The 12,902-nt window shown below is 35.9% G+C and overlaps 1 protein-coding gene across 6 annotated transcripts in view; it reads left to right on the top strand.

The window, feature by feature from the left end:
• KHDRBS2 (KH RNA binding domain containing, signal transduction associated 2) overlaps positions 1–12,902 on the top strand; it is a 926,489-nt gene that overhangs the window by 785,368 nt on the left and 128,219 nt on the right. For all 6 annotated transcript variants that reach the window (XR_011974335.1, XR_011974338.1, XR_011974337.1 and 3 more), the window contains one exon: positions 9,900–9,982. Coding sequence is in view for 2 of the 6 variants with exons in the window: in XM_072642542.1 (XP_072498643.1) it covers positions 9,900–9,982 (83 nt within the window). In the remaining 4 variants the exon portion in view is untranslated. The remainder of the gene's footprint in view (positions 1–9,899; positions 9,983–12,902) is intronic.

Here is a 12,902-nt window from a genome sequence, read left to right as displayed (position 1 = left end):
TGTTATGATGCAATGAATAGAATGCTAGACCTGTAGTCAGGAAGACCGAAGTTCAAATCCAGCCTCAGACACTTAACTTCCCTACACAAGTCTTTTAACCTCTATTTTCTTCTGTTTCTTTAGCTGTAAAATGTACCTGTTTTCCAGGATTGTTGTAAAAATAAAATTAAATAATATTTATAAAAACATTTAGAATGCCTGGCACATAGTAGGTGCTATATAAATGTTTATTGCTGTTCTTTCCACTTGCCCCTCACTTTAAAAAAATAGAGTACATTGGCTGGACATTCCCTCTTTTCCTATTCTCTGCATCTGAAAACCTCTTGTCATCACCATAGACTCCCTTCTCCTTTCCCATAGTCTCTTATAAGGAAGTTATTCTTCTCCTCATCAAGGTCAACTCTCTATATGTACCCTTGACCCAATCCCCGCCTGTTTTATCCTTCAGACTGGTCCTTCAATCATCTACTATCTTTGTTTAGTCATTTCAGTTTCATCTGACTCTTTGTGGCCCCATTTGGGGATTTCTGGGCAGAGATAGTGCAGAAGTTTGCCATTTCTTTCTACAATTCATTTTCCTCATCACCAGATGAAGAAACTGAGGCAAAGAGGGTTAAGTGACTAGTCCAGGGTCACAGGAGTAGTAAGTGTCAGAGGCTGAGTTTAAACTCAGGTCTTCCTGACTCCAGGCCTGGTACCCTATCCACTTGCAACCCAGCTGCCTTCATCTTTATTTCTCCCTTTCCACTTATTCCTTCTCTGCTGATTTCAAAGATATTCATACCCTGATCCATTAAAAATTAAATTAAAACTTAAAACATCACTAGATTCTCTGTTTCCTCACGCTATTTTCCTATACCACTCCTGTTCTTTGCTCAGTTAAATTCTTAGAAAAGGCAGGCTACATCTGTAGTCTACAGTTTTTTCTCCTCCCACTTCTCAACTTTTTGAAATATGATTTTGAGGCTCATCACTTAGGTAAAATTGCTCTCTCCAGTGTTACCAAATTTAATTAATTTGTTAATTACCAAATTCCATGACTTTTTCTCAATTCTTAATCCTCCTTGTTCCCTCTCCTGAATTCAGCCCATTTCACTGCCCTCTCTTCCTTAATTATGCCTCTTCTTAGGATTTTGTTATATTATTCTCTTTAGCTCATCATCCATATCTTTCCCTTAACCCAAATTCTATCAGTCTCTTTTTTTATATATGCTTTCTTAGTGACTTCAACAATTCCTTGGATCTAATTATCATCACTATGCAAGTAACACTCAGATCTCTATTTCTACCACCATTATCTTTCTGAAATTACCATTTTTTTAAACAACTTACTCTTGGACTTATCAAACAGGCTGTCCCATAACACCTCAAACTGAACCAGACTAAAACAGCTCTCCATATCCACTGGTCTTCTGAACTCCCCTATTTCTGTTGAGGGTATAACTACCCTTTTGGTCTCCCATTTTTCCCCCTTGGCAATATCCTTGATTTTTTGCCCTCTCTAACCCCATCTAGTAAAACAGTTGTCAAATTCTGACATTTCTGCTTCTGCAACATCTCTTGTATTTGTCTCATTATTTAGACAGCCACCAGTTTGGTTCAGGCTCTCATCATCTCAATAATTCTTTAATTGATCTCCCTTCCTCATCTCTTCTCCAATCTAATCTATCTTTCACACACTTGTGTAAAGTAATTTTCCTTGTTCATAAATCTACCTTCCTTCCTTCCCTTTTTTTCCTGCTCAATTAACTCCAGTGGCTTTCTATTGACTCCAGTCTAAAATCTTAACTTATTTGTTTGGCTTTTAAAATCCTTCACTACTTGACCCAGAACAATCTTGCTAGCCCTTCCCGTACTAAACAAAATGGTTTTCTCTGTTATTCACACAAGGCAGTCTTCCTTACTTCTGCATGAATTAGCATTTGTCAAACATTATGTTACACCTTGGGAAATCAAATGTAAGCAAGCAAGACAGTCTCTGTCCTTAAGCAGCATACTTTCAAGTAAAGAAAATTAACCTATATAGGGAAATTGAGTGGTGGTCCAGGAGGAATGTATGGTCAGAGTAATGGCATAAACATGGATTGAAAGCAGTAGGGTGGTGGATCTAGGTTGGAGATAGAAATGGTAAACTCAAACTAGAGGCCCAGTATACATGCTGTAGTACAAGATGAGATAAGGAGATTAGAGCTAGAACTAAGTAGCATAGCATGAAATTGGTAAGCATGAAGCTTTTCCTGATCCCATTACCTATTAGTACCATCCCTCCCTAAATACTTTGTATAATATTCATTTATTCTAAATGCCATTATATGTGCACTTGTTCTCTCTCACAAAAAAGGGTAAGGTACTTAAACGCAGGAATTATTTCCTTTTTTTCTTTTCTTTTCTACTGTTCTTCATAGTCCAAGCACCTAGCTTGTCTTTACACATAGTGGGTGTGCAATAAGCTTATGTTGATTATTTGATACACTGCTCAATAAATACTATAATTAAATAAGTTTTGACCCAGAAAAGAACTTAACATTTCACTTAGTCCAGGTGCCTCACTTTACATATTAGGAAAATGAGGCACAGAAAATTTAAAATAATAACTATATAGTGCAGTATGATTCACAATGTGCTTTCTTACAACATTGTAAAATAATAGTAGAGGTATTATCATGCTCAATTTACAGATAAGTAAACTGATGCTCGTATATCATAAGCCATTACCTTAAAGTAATTCATCAAGTTTATTAATTGTTTTGCAGGAATCTTGTGCCATTTTTAAAAACATTTTCCTCAGTTTCTCTTAAAGTCACAAAATAAAGTTGCATTATAAATTTAGTTATAAAGGAAACCAGACCTATACTTAGAAGGAATGTAAAATGCTTCTATTGTTTTATTTCCCTTCTTTTGATTTTCCACAGAATTTTGTGCCTAGAAGGAAACTGATCCAACATGTTTTATATCATACATACCATTCTATAATTATAAGATGCTGTTTAGTACTTCCAATAACTTCTGTCAAAATAATAATAAAAAAATTTCTGTAGCATTTTAACACTAATGAAGGACTTTCCTCCTGACAATCTTATGACATTAAAATATTACTATTCCTGTTTTATTGATATAGAAACTGAGAAATCCAAGTATCTTTGAACCACAGTGTTCTCTACTATGCCAGTCTGATTTACTTTTTGTAGTGTGATGCAATACAATTGCAGACTGACACTTGCCTTTCTCAACATAGTGAAATGAGCTGTAAGACAAGTACTGTCATAGAGGGAAACAACAAATATTCCTGATTGTGTTTGACATTCACAGTTAGTTTGTAGACTTGATAGACTCTCCTTAAAAAAATTAATTGGTTTTAAGTCCAAAAAATGGAATATCTTCGTTGTCTACTCAAAACTGGTCTGGTAGCTACTGATGTTGGCCAGACATACATGATGAAATTTAATTGAAAAAATTATATGACATTGTCAGAAGGAGGAAAAAATAAACTATGTAGAATACCATTGGTAAGAAGTGTCAGTTATGAGAGGGTCAAAATATACATCTTCAGTACAGTGCAACTCTTTCAGAAAAGCCTGTGGAACACTGAGCCATATACCTTTATATCCAATGGACAAGAAAATACAAAGTAATTCCCATATTATTTCTAGAACTGTTCAGATGAGTACTACTTCCTTCCTCTTCAATAAGATAATGGGAAACTTATGATCATTTTTAAAAAGAAACAGCTGAAAATTGCATAAGTCCAGAATATAAACCCTCTGAAAAAAGATCTAAAAGAAACCAGTGGTTGTTTGTCCTAAAGAAGAGAAGTTGGGAGGAGACTTTGTAATAATCTTAGAATGTCTGTATAAATATTGCATTAATGAGGAGGTAGTTGCTATTTTGTTATTGTGTTCTTATATAAATGCATGAATTACCTACACCAGCATTTTTTTATGAAAAACAATACATTTGTTCATTTGAGATAGAGAGAATTGAAATTAGAAGAACTCATGAAAGTCAGAAACAGATAAAAATAGTGGAATAGTCTCTGAACTTAGAAAGGGCAAATGAATTGTTGAGAGACACAAACAGTTGTTAAGTGTCAGAGGCAGGGTTCAAGCTCAGGTCTTTCCGTTGCATCCTGCTGCCTCTCACCCAAGGGAAAGAGAAAAGGAAAGACTTGGAGACCTGAAGAGGGCAGACCTACAGGGGAGGGGGAGGGAGAAAAAGGGTAGTGTGATGAGTAACAATGACATGTTTAGGTGACAGAACCCATCAGATCCCTACCCCTCATAAAGAAGTGATTTTATTGTTGCCACAGAGGAAGTGAGCACTGACTGTTAGACTCTCTCTTCAGAGATCTCACTGCTTACACCTTTGCCCACCACCACTCATGGTAACCTCACCTGGAGAGGTGCTAACTAGCCTTTTTGCTAGTGCATACTGGTGTCTCCACTTTCTACCTAAATGCGTATCATAGAATCAGGGGCAGCTACGTGGTGCAGTGGATAGAGCACCAGGGCAGGAGTCAGTAGAACCTGAGTTCAAATCTCACCTCAAATACTAGACATTCACTAGCTCTGTGACTTTGGACAAGTCACTTAAGCCCAATAGTCTCATCCTGGGTCATCTCCAGTCATCCTGATGAGTATCTGGCCACTGTATTCAGTGACTCTGGAGGAGAAGTGAGGCTGGTGACTTGCACAGCCCTCCCTCACTCAAAACAAAGTCAACTGCAAGTCATGTCATTATTTCTCTGATGACATGGTCTTCTTTGGCAATGAAAGACAAATACACACACATATATTGCTGGACAATTATTGAATTGAAAATGAAGATATGCATTCCTATATTTAAAAATAGCTAAAAGCACCTTAAAAGTAGATGTGTAGTGTTCCTTTTAAGATCATAAATGAGACACTAGTGCTTACCGCATTTAGTCATATCCTTTTCCTTTTAAACACCACTTATTTTTTATTACTCATAATCCAGCTAGATTGAGAAAACCAAGTATCAGTCTATTCTCCATTCACTGGAGAATGGTATAATGGAATTTACTTTTGCATAAAGCAGATCAGACTGGCATAGTGGAGATAACATGGCAAATAATTATTCAGAATTTGGGGGATGCTCTGCAATGAGCCAAACATCACAGTAAAACAGTGTGAGTGTATATACACATATATAAAACATATATATGTGTGTGTGTGTGTGTATACACATATATACACAGAGAGATATAGAAGTACATAATAAACCCATACACAAACATATATCCACTGTGCTGCATCATAAATATGTATGTATATACACATATGGGTATGCATATGTGTGCGTATATATATATATATATATATATATATATATATATATATATATATATATATATACGCACACATATTATATGTGTTAAAAACTTCTACCAGACTAGTTTGCTCATCAAATACATAAAAAATATCAAAGAAGTAATTATTACAAGTGTACTGCTAGACAACAACCATCTATGGTCATAAGAAACAATTTCATTGAAAGAAAGAACAGGAGAGTGAAATGTTAGGGGAAAGAAATTCTGTGTTATTTCACAATCTTTGATCCTTAGGATTTCATTCTTCTTATTCAACTATTTGTAGTATTTCTTCTGATCCTTTAATGTTACTTAGTTTGGTCATTTAAAATGAAAAAATATCACTTTTCAGTTTTATCTCATGCCTCTCTTATGAGAACTGGTAACTGATTTACATTAAGTGGGAAGAAACAGGGAAAGGTCATTCTCAGTTGTTTCCTTCCATTTTGTCTCACACCGTGGGCACATTTATTATAGCACTATTGCTTTTTATGGTTCATGAAATTTGGGGTTGCCACCAAGAGTTCTGCTCTGTTGGTTTTTAATAATTGCTAATAAAATAAAGTATAGGTGAGGAAGAAAAATACCATAATCTCCCACATACTTGAATAGTTATAATAATGCTGTGCTGTGCATACAAAGATAGCTCTTCCAATTCAGCATCTGCAGATCAAGCACTGTAGATTTATTTTTTCCAGCCACCGTGAGGGCTTACTACTAATCCAACCCTAAATTCTTGCCAGCTCTACCTTGTGACCTGTGAGACACAGTAGAAAGTCAATTGACCAAGGTTAAAGGTAAAATTAGTTGCCATAGAAAGAGGCCCTTAGAGTTCCTTTATATTGTCAACTTCCACATTCTGACAGGGAGGACTATATTAGACTTTGAATGAATGTAAAAGCATTTATTAAACATTTACTGTGGACCAATTATAGTTCTAACCAAAAAGGACACAAAAAACAAAAGGGAAAGAGAGCACATCAAAATAGGATGAGATTGTACAGATCATATGCAGATCATCAGTGACCAGGGTGGAGAATTTTTGGTTTGTGAAATGATGGTGAGTGAGCCATTGGGAAGTAGGCTGACTTCTGTCATTCCATTTGCAATGGCAGTATGGATTTGATTACGGTTCAAGAACTGGAAAAAAAAAAAGATATGGGGAAAAACAAAGGGAATGCAAACATCAGGAAGGTGAGTGGTGAGAAGAAGATAGGAGCAAAATTGAAGCATGGGTGGAGCTAGCCTGATGGTGGCTCACATGTGAGGCACTCATTGATCAGGACCTGAGAGTCCTTGGGCAGGAGTCTCTGAAAGTGTTATATTCATGGTCACTGTCTCTGCTCGATAGGAATGAAAAAAAAAATAGCTTTGTTGTTGAGTTGTGCCTGACTCTTTATGACCTTGTTTTAGAATTTTCTTGGCAAAGACACCAGAGTGGTTTGCCATTTCCTTCTCCAGTTCACTTTACAGATGAAAAATTGAGGCAAACAGGATTAAGTGAGTTGCCCAAGGTAACACAACTAGCAAGTGTCTGAGGCAGGATTTGAACTCATGAAGATGAGTCTTCCTAATTCCAAGGACATTGCTCTATCCACTGTGCTACCAAGCTGCCCCCTACTATCACACATAGCTTCTGCTATGACAATTGAATTTTAAGTGAACATCTGCTTTATCTATTGGGAACCATTGGAAAGTAGGAGGAATCTAGAGTCAGAGAACTCAGATTCCACACAAGACACTGCCACTGATGACTTAGATAACCTTGAAGAAAACAATTCATTTCCCTGGGCTACAGTTTTCTCCTCTGTAAGATGAGGGTTTTAGACAGCATTGTCTCTTAGGCCTAATATGGTCTTTCGATAAATTATCCTTAAGGGCTTAGAAAAAGTAGTTAGCAATTTTTATTTGCTCATTCTTTGCTGTGAGGAAACTTACTACAATGAATTGTCTAAGGAGGTTACGAAGGAGGGTTCTCAGGCAACTGGGACTACAGACTCATTGCTTATGCCTTGAAATTTCTTAGCTTCTTCCTTCCCTAACAGCCTCACTCATTTTTTTTTTCTCTATTTCTCCAGGTTTCAAATTTTAGTCTTTAAACCTCCAAGGACAGAGGTTCTATTGTGATTTTCCAGTCAGAATGATGTAAGACAGCAAATGGCAGTTGAGGATGAGGGCTGAGGAATGTAGAAGTCTCAGAGGGTTTGGAGGAGTAATTCAAGGGAGTTCCAAGGAGTAAAACTACAGTTAAAGATTCAGAGGCATTGAAAGGGCTTAGTAGTGGATAGAGCACTGGAGCTAGAGTCAGAAAGATTTGGACTCAAATTCCACCTCAGGCTCATTGTATCTCTGTGTGACTCTGGGCAAGTCTAACCTCTCTGTTCCCCATTTTCCTCATATTATCCAATCCTTAAATGAGAGATTTGGACTTAGGATATAAGGTCTTTCCTGATCCAAATTCATGAACCTATGAACCTCTTGTAATTAGCATTTTTGGGGGAAGGGATTCTGATGGTTCATTGCAGTTATTACAGTCTCAATAGGAAACTGATATTATGGAGAAGGCTAATGTGGGTAATTTATAATTTATGAAGTTTAAAATGGGTATGTAGAGAGAAAATTTTCATGAAACACCTAGCAAAACTTATAATATACTAGGGCTTCAGTTCATCCTTTGAGAACCACAATTCTAGAAAACACTAAAAATGAAAGCAATTCATTTATTTCAGTGATTATTTACAGAGATGACTCTCTCTGTCCTCTTTCCTCAATCTTAACAACATTTTCAAGGAAATGATCATTATGGCTTCATTCATAATTCCAAGATTCTTCATGGGGCTGTAGGATAAATATTATAACTTCTACTTGCTAAATTCAGACTATTCATTGGAAGGACAAATCCTGAAGCTGAAGCTTAAATACTTTGGCTACATAATGAAAATATAGAACTCATTGGAAAAAACCCCGATGTTGGGAAAGATTGAGGGCAAAAGGAGAAGGGAATGAGAGAAGATGAGATGGATAGATAGTGTCATGGAAGGAATGAACATGAGTTTGGACAGACTTCAGGAGACAGTAAAAAATGGAAAAGCCTAGTGTGCTGTGGTCCATGGGGTCATGAAGAGTTAGATACAACTAAATGATTGAACAACAACTGTTTGATAACCTTACTGATTCCTAGTCACCCATACATGTCAGCAAAAGAACATATCCTTTGCATTCCCCAAATTACCATTATGTTAGCACAGGCATTTTAGACCACTGCAAGCCACTTTGGGAAATTTTAGGGATTTTCACACTAGAAGTAGATTGACCAATATTGGTACATTTTACCTCACCCAGGAAAACAAGCTTAATTTTAGACCATTGGGTTGAGGTGGAGCAAGGAGTGGAAGAAAAAAAGATGGAAGAAGGAAACATTAGTTTCACTGTCCCCTGAAAGAAAAGGGCAAAGCAATATGGGGTAGGGGGATATTATAAAGAGCATATTGACTTTGGGTATAACGACCTTCAAACAGAAGAGCGTGAAAGTTCCAGGAGAAAAGCATCTTTCTACACTGGTACCCTGTTTATGCCAGACTCTTCAGAGTTAGAAATTTAACCATTCCAAACTATGCCTAGGGAAAACAAAACACTATGCCTCAAATGATAATTTGTTATCTGGCCTTTGCTTACAGATCTCTAATGAGGAGAAACCTATTATCTTCTGAGGCAGTCAGTTCTACTTTAGGAAAGTTCTAATATATGGATTTTTTTTCTGATTTCTAACTTAAATTTGTTTCTTGCAGCCTCCAGCCACTGCTTCTAGTTCCCTTCTAAAAAGATAAACAAACGAAACCAAAATGCAGCAAAACAATCAAGAAAACCCAGGGCAAATGGAGGTCCTCTTCCATTTGGCAACAGCTTTTGTTCTTTAGTATTCTTTAGTGGGCTATCCTAAAGTAAAGACTCACAACCAAAATGATGAATAAGACCCCAGGATTGATAGGGATGGGTGGAGTTATACTTGGGATGAGAAGATAATAGGACCATAGATTTAGAGCTAGAATAGATCTCAAAGATCATCTAGTCTAACCCCTGGGAAAAACCTCATCTCTGACACCACAAGCAAACTGTTGCCAATCAATTACCAACTAGGAATGTTTCAGGTATAGAAGATGTAGGGTTCAAGAGACTGGGCAAGGCAGTGGTAGCAAGAAGAAGTGAAATTCTCTCCAAAACAGAGGCAGATTGTGGTAAAAATAGACTACATCCCCAAACAAAAGCTTTTTCAAACTACTCCAGTGGCTCAAAATCCTAGACAAACCACAGGCATATTTCTACTCTTTGAAGCATAATTGGATTTTATTAATTAATAGACAATTTCCAAAATTATAGTATTTAATCTATGAAGTTCTACAGTTGAGTTACATGCAGTTACTATTCTAATATAATGTATATCATCATCACTAGAAAAAGGAAAGAAAAAATCTTCCTTCAGGTGTCATCTTATATTACCTAATTAATGTGGAAATGCAGATTTTTGCAAATTGATTTTTGCTGAGCTCTCTCTTTTTTCCCCCTTCTTTAGGGATATGATGATGGCTATGGGGGTGAATATGACGACCAGAGTTATGAGGCTTATGATAGCAGCTATGCGACCCAAACACAAAGGTAAAATTCAGATTACATGAATGATGGATTTCAAAATTCAATGAAAGACTTTTCCTTTAATTCCTTCATCTGAATGCCAGATATATGATGTGAGATTTTTTTTTTAACCTTTATGAATCAGCTAGTTTTTTTTTTTACTGCATTACGTGAGAGGTCAAAGTTGCTTATCTTGCATAGTCAAGTTAAGAAATAGCAGGGCCTTCTTTTATTCATGAAAAGACATCTTAGCAAACCTAGTTTTCTGTTGTGTGCCAAAAAATGCTTTACAGAAGAATATAGAAATGAAAATGATTATTTTGATACTGGGCAATTTTGATCACAAATCAATGCCTTAGTTGTTTTTGATGGACGGGGAGGTACGTTTGACATAAACGATTTAGATTTTCAAGAAAATGGAGCATTTGTTATATTTTTCTACCCTCTTAGCTTGTGTGTTTTTCTATTTGTTAAGGACAAGGTAGCAAAAGATATATATACTCTATTTGTGTGTTTTTCTATTTGTTAAGGACAAGGTAGCAAAAGATATATATACTCTATTGCTGCCAAAGAAAGAGACTCAAGATATATTAAAGAGTGAAACCTGGTTTTCCTTCCCTTACGTGACTCTTAGAAATTATTGAACTTACTATTCTTTTGAATCATCCAAAACATGGTCCTACAATAGTGATTTTGTTGTGGTGGTTTGTTTTGCTTTTTAGCATCTGGGAGATGCATTTACTTATTTTTTTTTAAATCACGAAGAAATTTCCATACATAAAAATGTAATGGAAACATAAATATTATTCTCCATGGCCATAAATATTTTCTGAAGAAAAAACAAAAACTAAATTTAAAGTATTTCTTCATACTAAGACATGAAATAGTAAACAATGGAAGCTAATTGATATAAATAGATAATGGAACTTCCAGTGTTTCTAGTATTAGTTATTCACAAACATGTTTTATTGACATTTTAGTAGACTAGGCTGCATTAAGGACATAGAGAGAAAAAGAATCTTATCACATCTGATAACATGGTCAGAAATGTGATTCACATAGAACATAATGCTTAATAAGATTGTCTGAAGCATGAAGGAAAAAGAGCATGGCCTTTATAGAAAATATATTTTTCCTTAATTGAGGGAAAGAATAGTGACTGGACCTATGATTTCATTGGTGTAGGGAACTGCTAAATTACTGAAGTCCATCAATAAAAATAGGGTGGGACCTTTTCTGTAATTTATAGCCTTAGAGAGTTGCCTGGAGCAATGAAAGACTAAAAGACTTGCCTAGGGTCATACCTCCAGTTGTCAGAGGCAGGTCTTGAATTCAAATCTTCCTAGGTCCAAGACGGGCTTTCTATTCAATGTAATGCCATGCCTTATCCAGTGAAATAGAATCTTGGGACTAATGGAGGAAAATGTTCACAAGTAGAAATAACAACCAATATCAAGGTTTATTTGAGCAGAATAGTGTCCAAATGGTATCCAAAACTAGTGACTAAAGTGTTTTGGTAGCTTTAAATTGGAGTGTAATGACTATTACAATTTTAAACAAAATGGACAACTTGAAGCTTACAAACAAAGGAAATAATATGCTCAAAGCTTCTTTGGTTGTGGGTAAAATTTCATTCTTTTGAATTATATAATTTAAATAATGGTCAATATTATTAACTTACAGGGGAGCCATGCCTCTAACCCCTGAAATATTGAAGGAATAAGTTTATACATATGGACACATTTTTATGTATACATACATTTCTATATGGAGAACTTAAAGAATTCATGCTAAAACAATGATTATGCTCTACTAAGAAAGGAAAGTGTTTAAGCAGTCTCGAGGATCATGCAAATCATTTAGAGTGCTACTGTATCTTTGGAGTGAGGTCCTGAAGGTGGTGAAATTGAATTTTCTCTTTCCCCAGTCGGTTGTCAGGTGAGAGACCTAATGAACAATGCACAGTAAAATGAACAAAGGTAGCCCGAGTAGAAGGGAATGAGGGAAAACAAGGCACCTTGATAATTCATTCTTGATAATTGCTAGTTGGCTATAGGATCACAGAGTAAAAGAATAAACAGAAGCTGTACTGAAAAATCAGTAAATTCTTTAGAGAAGAATATATAAATGAAAGTTTTCATGTTTTCATAATGGGCAATTTATATTATAAGGATTCGTGTCTAGTTTCCATGTACTCTTCATCCTTATACATTCATTCATTCATTCATTCAGTGGGGGCTTACTATGTGCCAGGAAATTTGGGGATTCGGTAGAAATAGAAAACATAAGTGACTTGGCCATACTCCTTAATGATTGATACAGCTATTATATTGCTTGAGAAAATATTAGTATTTTCCCCCAGATATTTACCTGTGGAAGGAAAATCAAGGCCAGGAGAGGATTCAAGAAAGTACTTGAAATAGTCCTTGATTACAAAAGTTAGTAGGATCTGCAACTATTATTTGCAAAAGCTATATGAGGCATAATGTTTTCCCCACTCTAAAAATAACAGAAATTAAAACTACCCAGCAGCATGGTAGCAGGTAGTACAGTGGATAGGGTGCCAGGTCTGCAGTCGTAAAGACTCCATGAGTTCAAATCTGACCTCAGATGCTTACTAGTTGTGTGTGCCTGGGCAAGTCACTTAACTCTGTGCCTCAGTTTCTCATCTGTAAAATGAGCTGGAGAAGGAAATTTCAAATCATCTAGTATCTTTGCCAAAAAAAAAAGTAAGGTAATGAAGGGTCAGATATGATTAAAACAACTCAACAAAAATAACAGCATGAACAAAGGTTATTTTTTTCCTCCAAGGTTTGTATAATATGTGGATTTTTCTCCTGAGATTTCTCAAGTATGCTACCATCTAAAGCCACAGGTACAAGCTGTCCATAATACATCTTGAACGAATGGTATATTTATAATTTAGGAAACTAGAAAGAAACAA

This window comes from Notamacropus eugenii, chromosome 2, assembly GCF_028372415.1.
Source record: "Notamacropus eugenii isolate mMacEug1 chromosome 2, mMacEug1.pri_v2, whole genome shotgun sequence".
Lineage (NCBI taxonomy): Eukaryota > Metazoa > Chordata > Mammalia > Diprotodontia > Macropodidae > Notamacropus > Notamacropus eugenii.
Note: the sequence above shows the minus strand (reverse complement) of the source record. Positions and strands in the feature narration are given on the sequence as shown.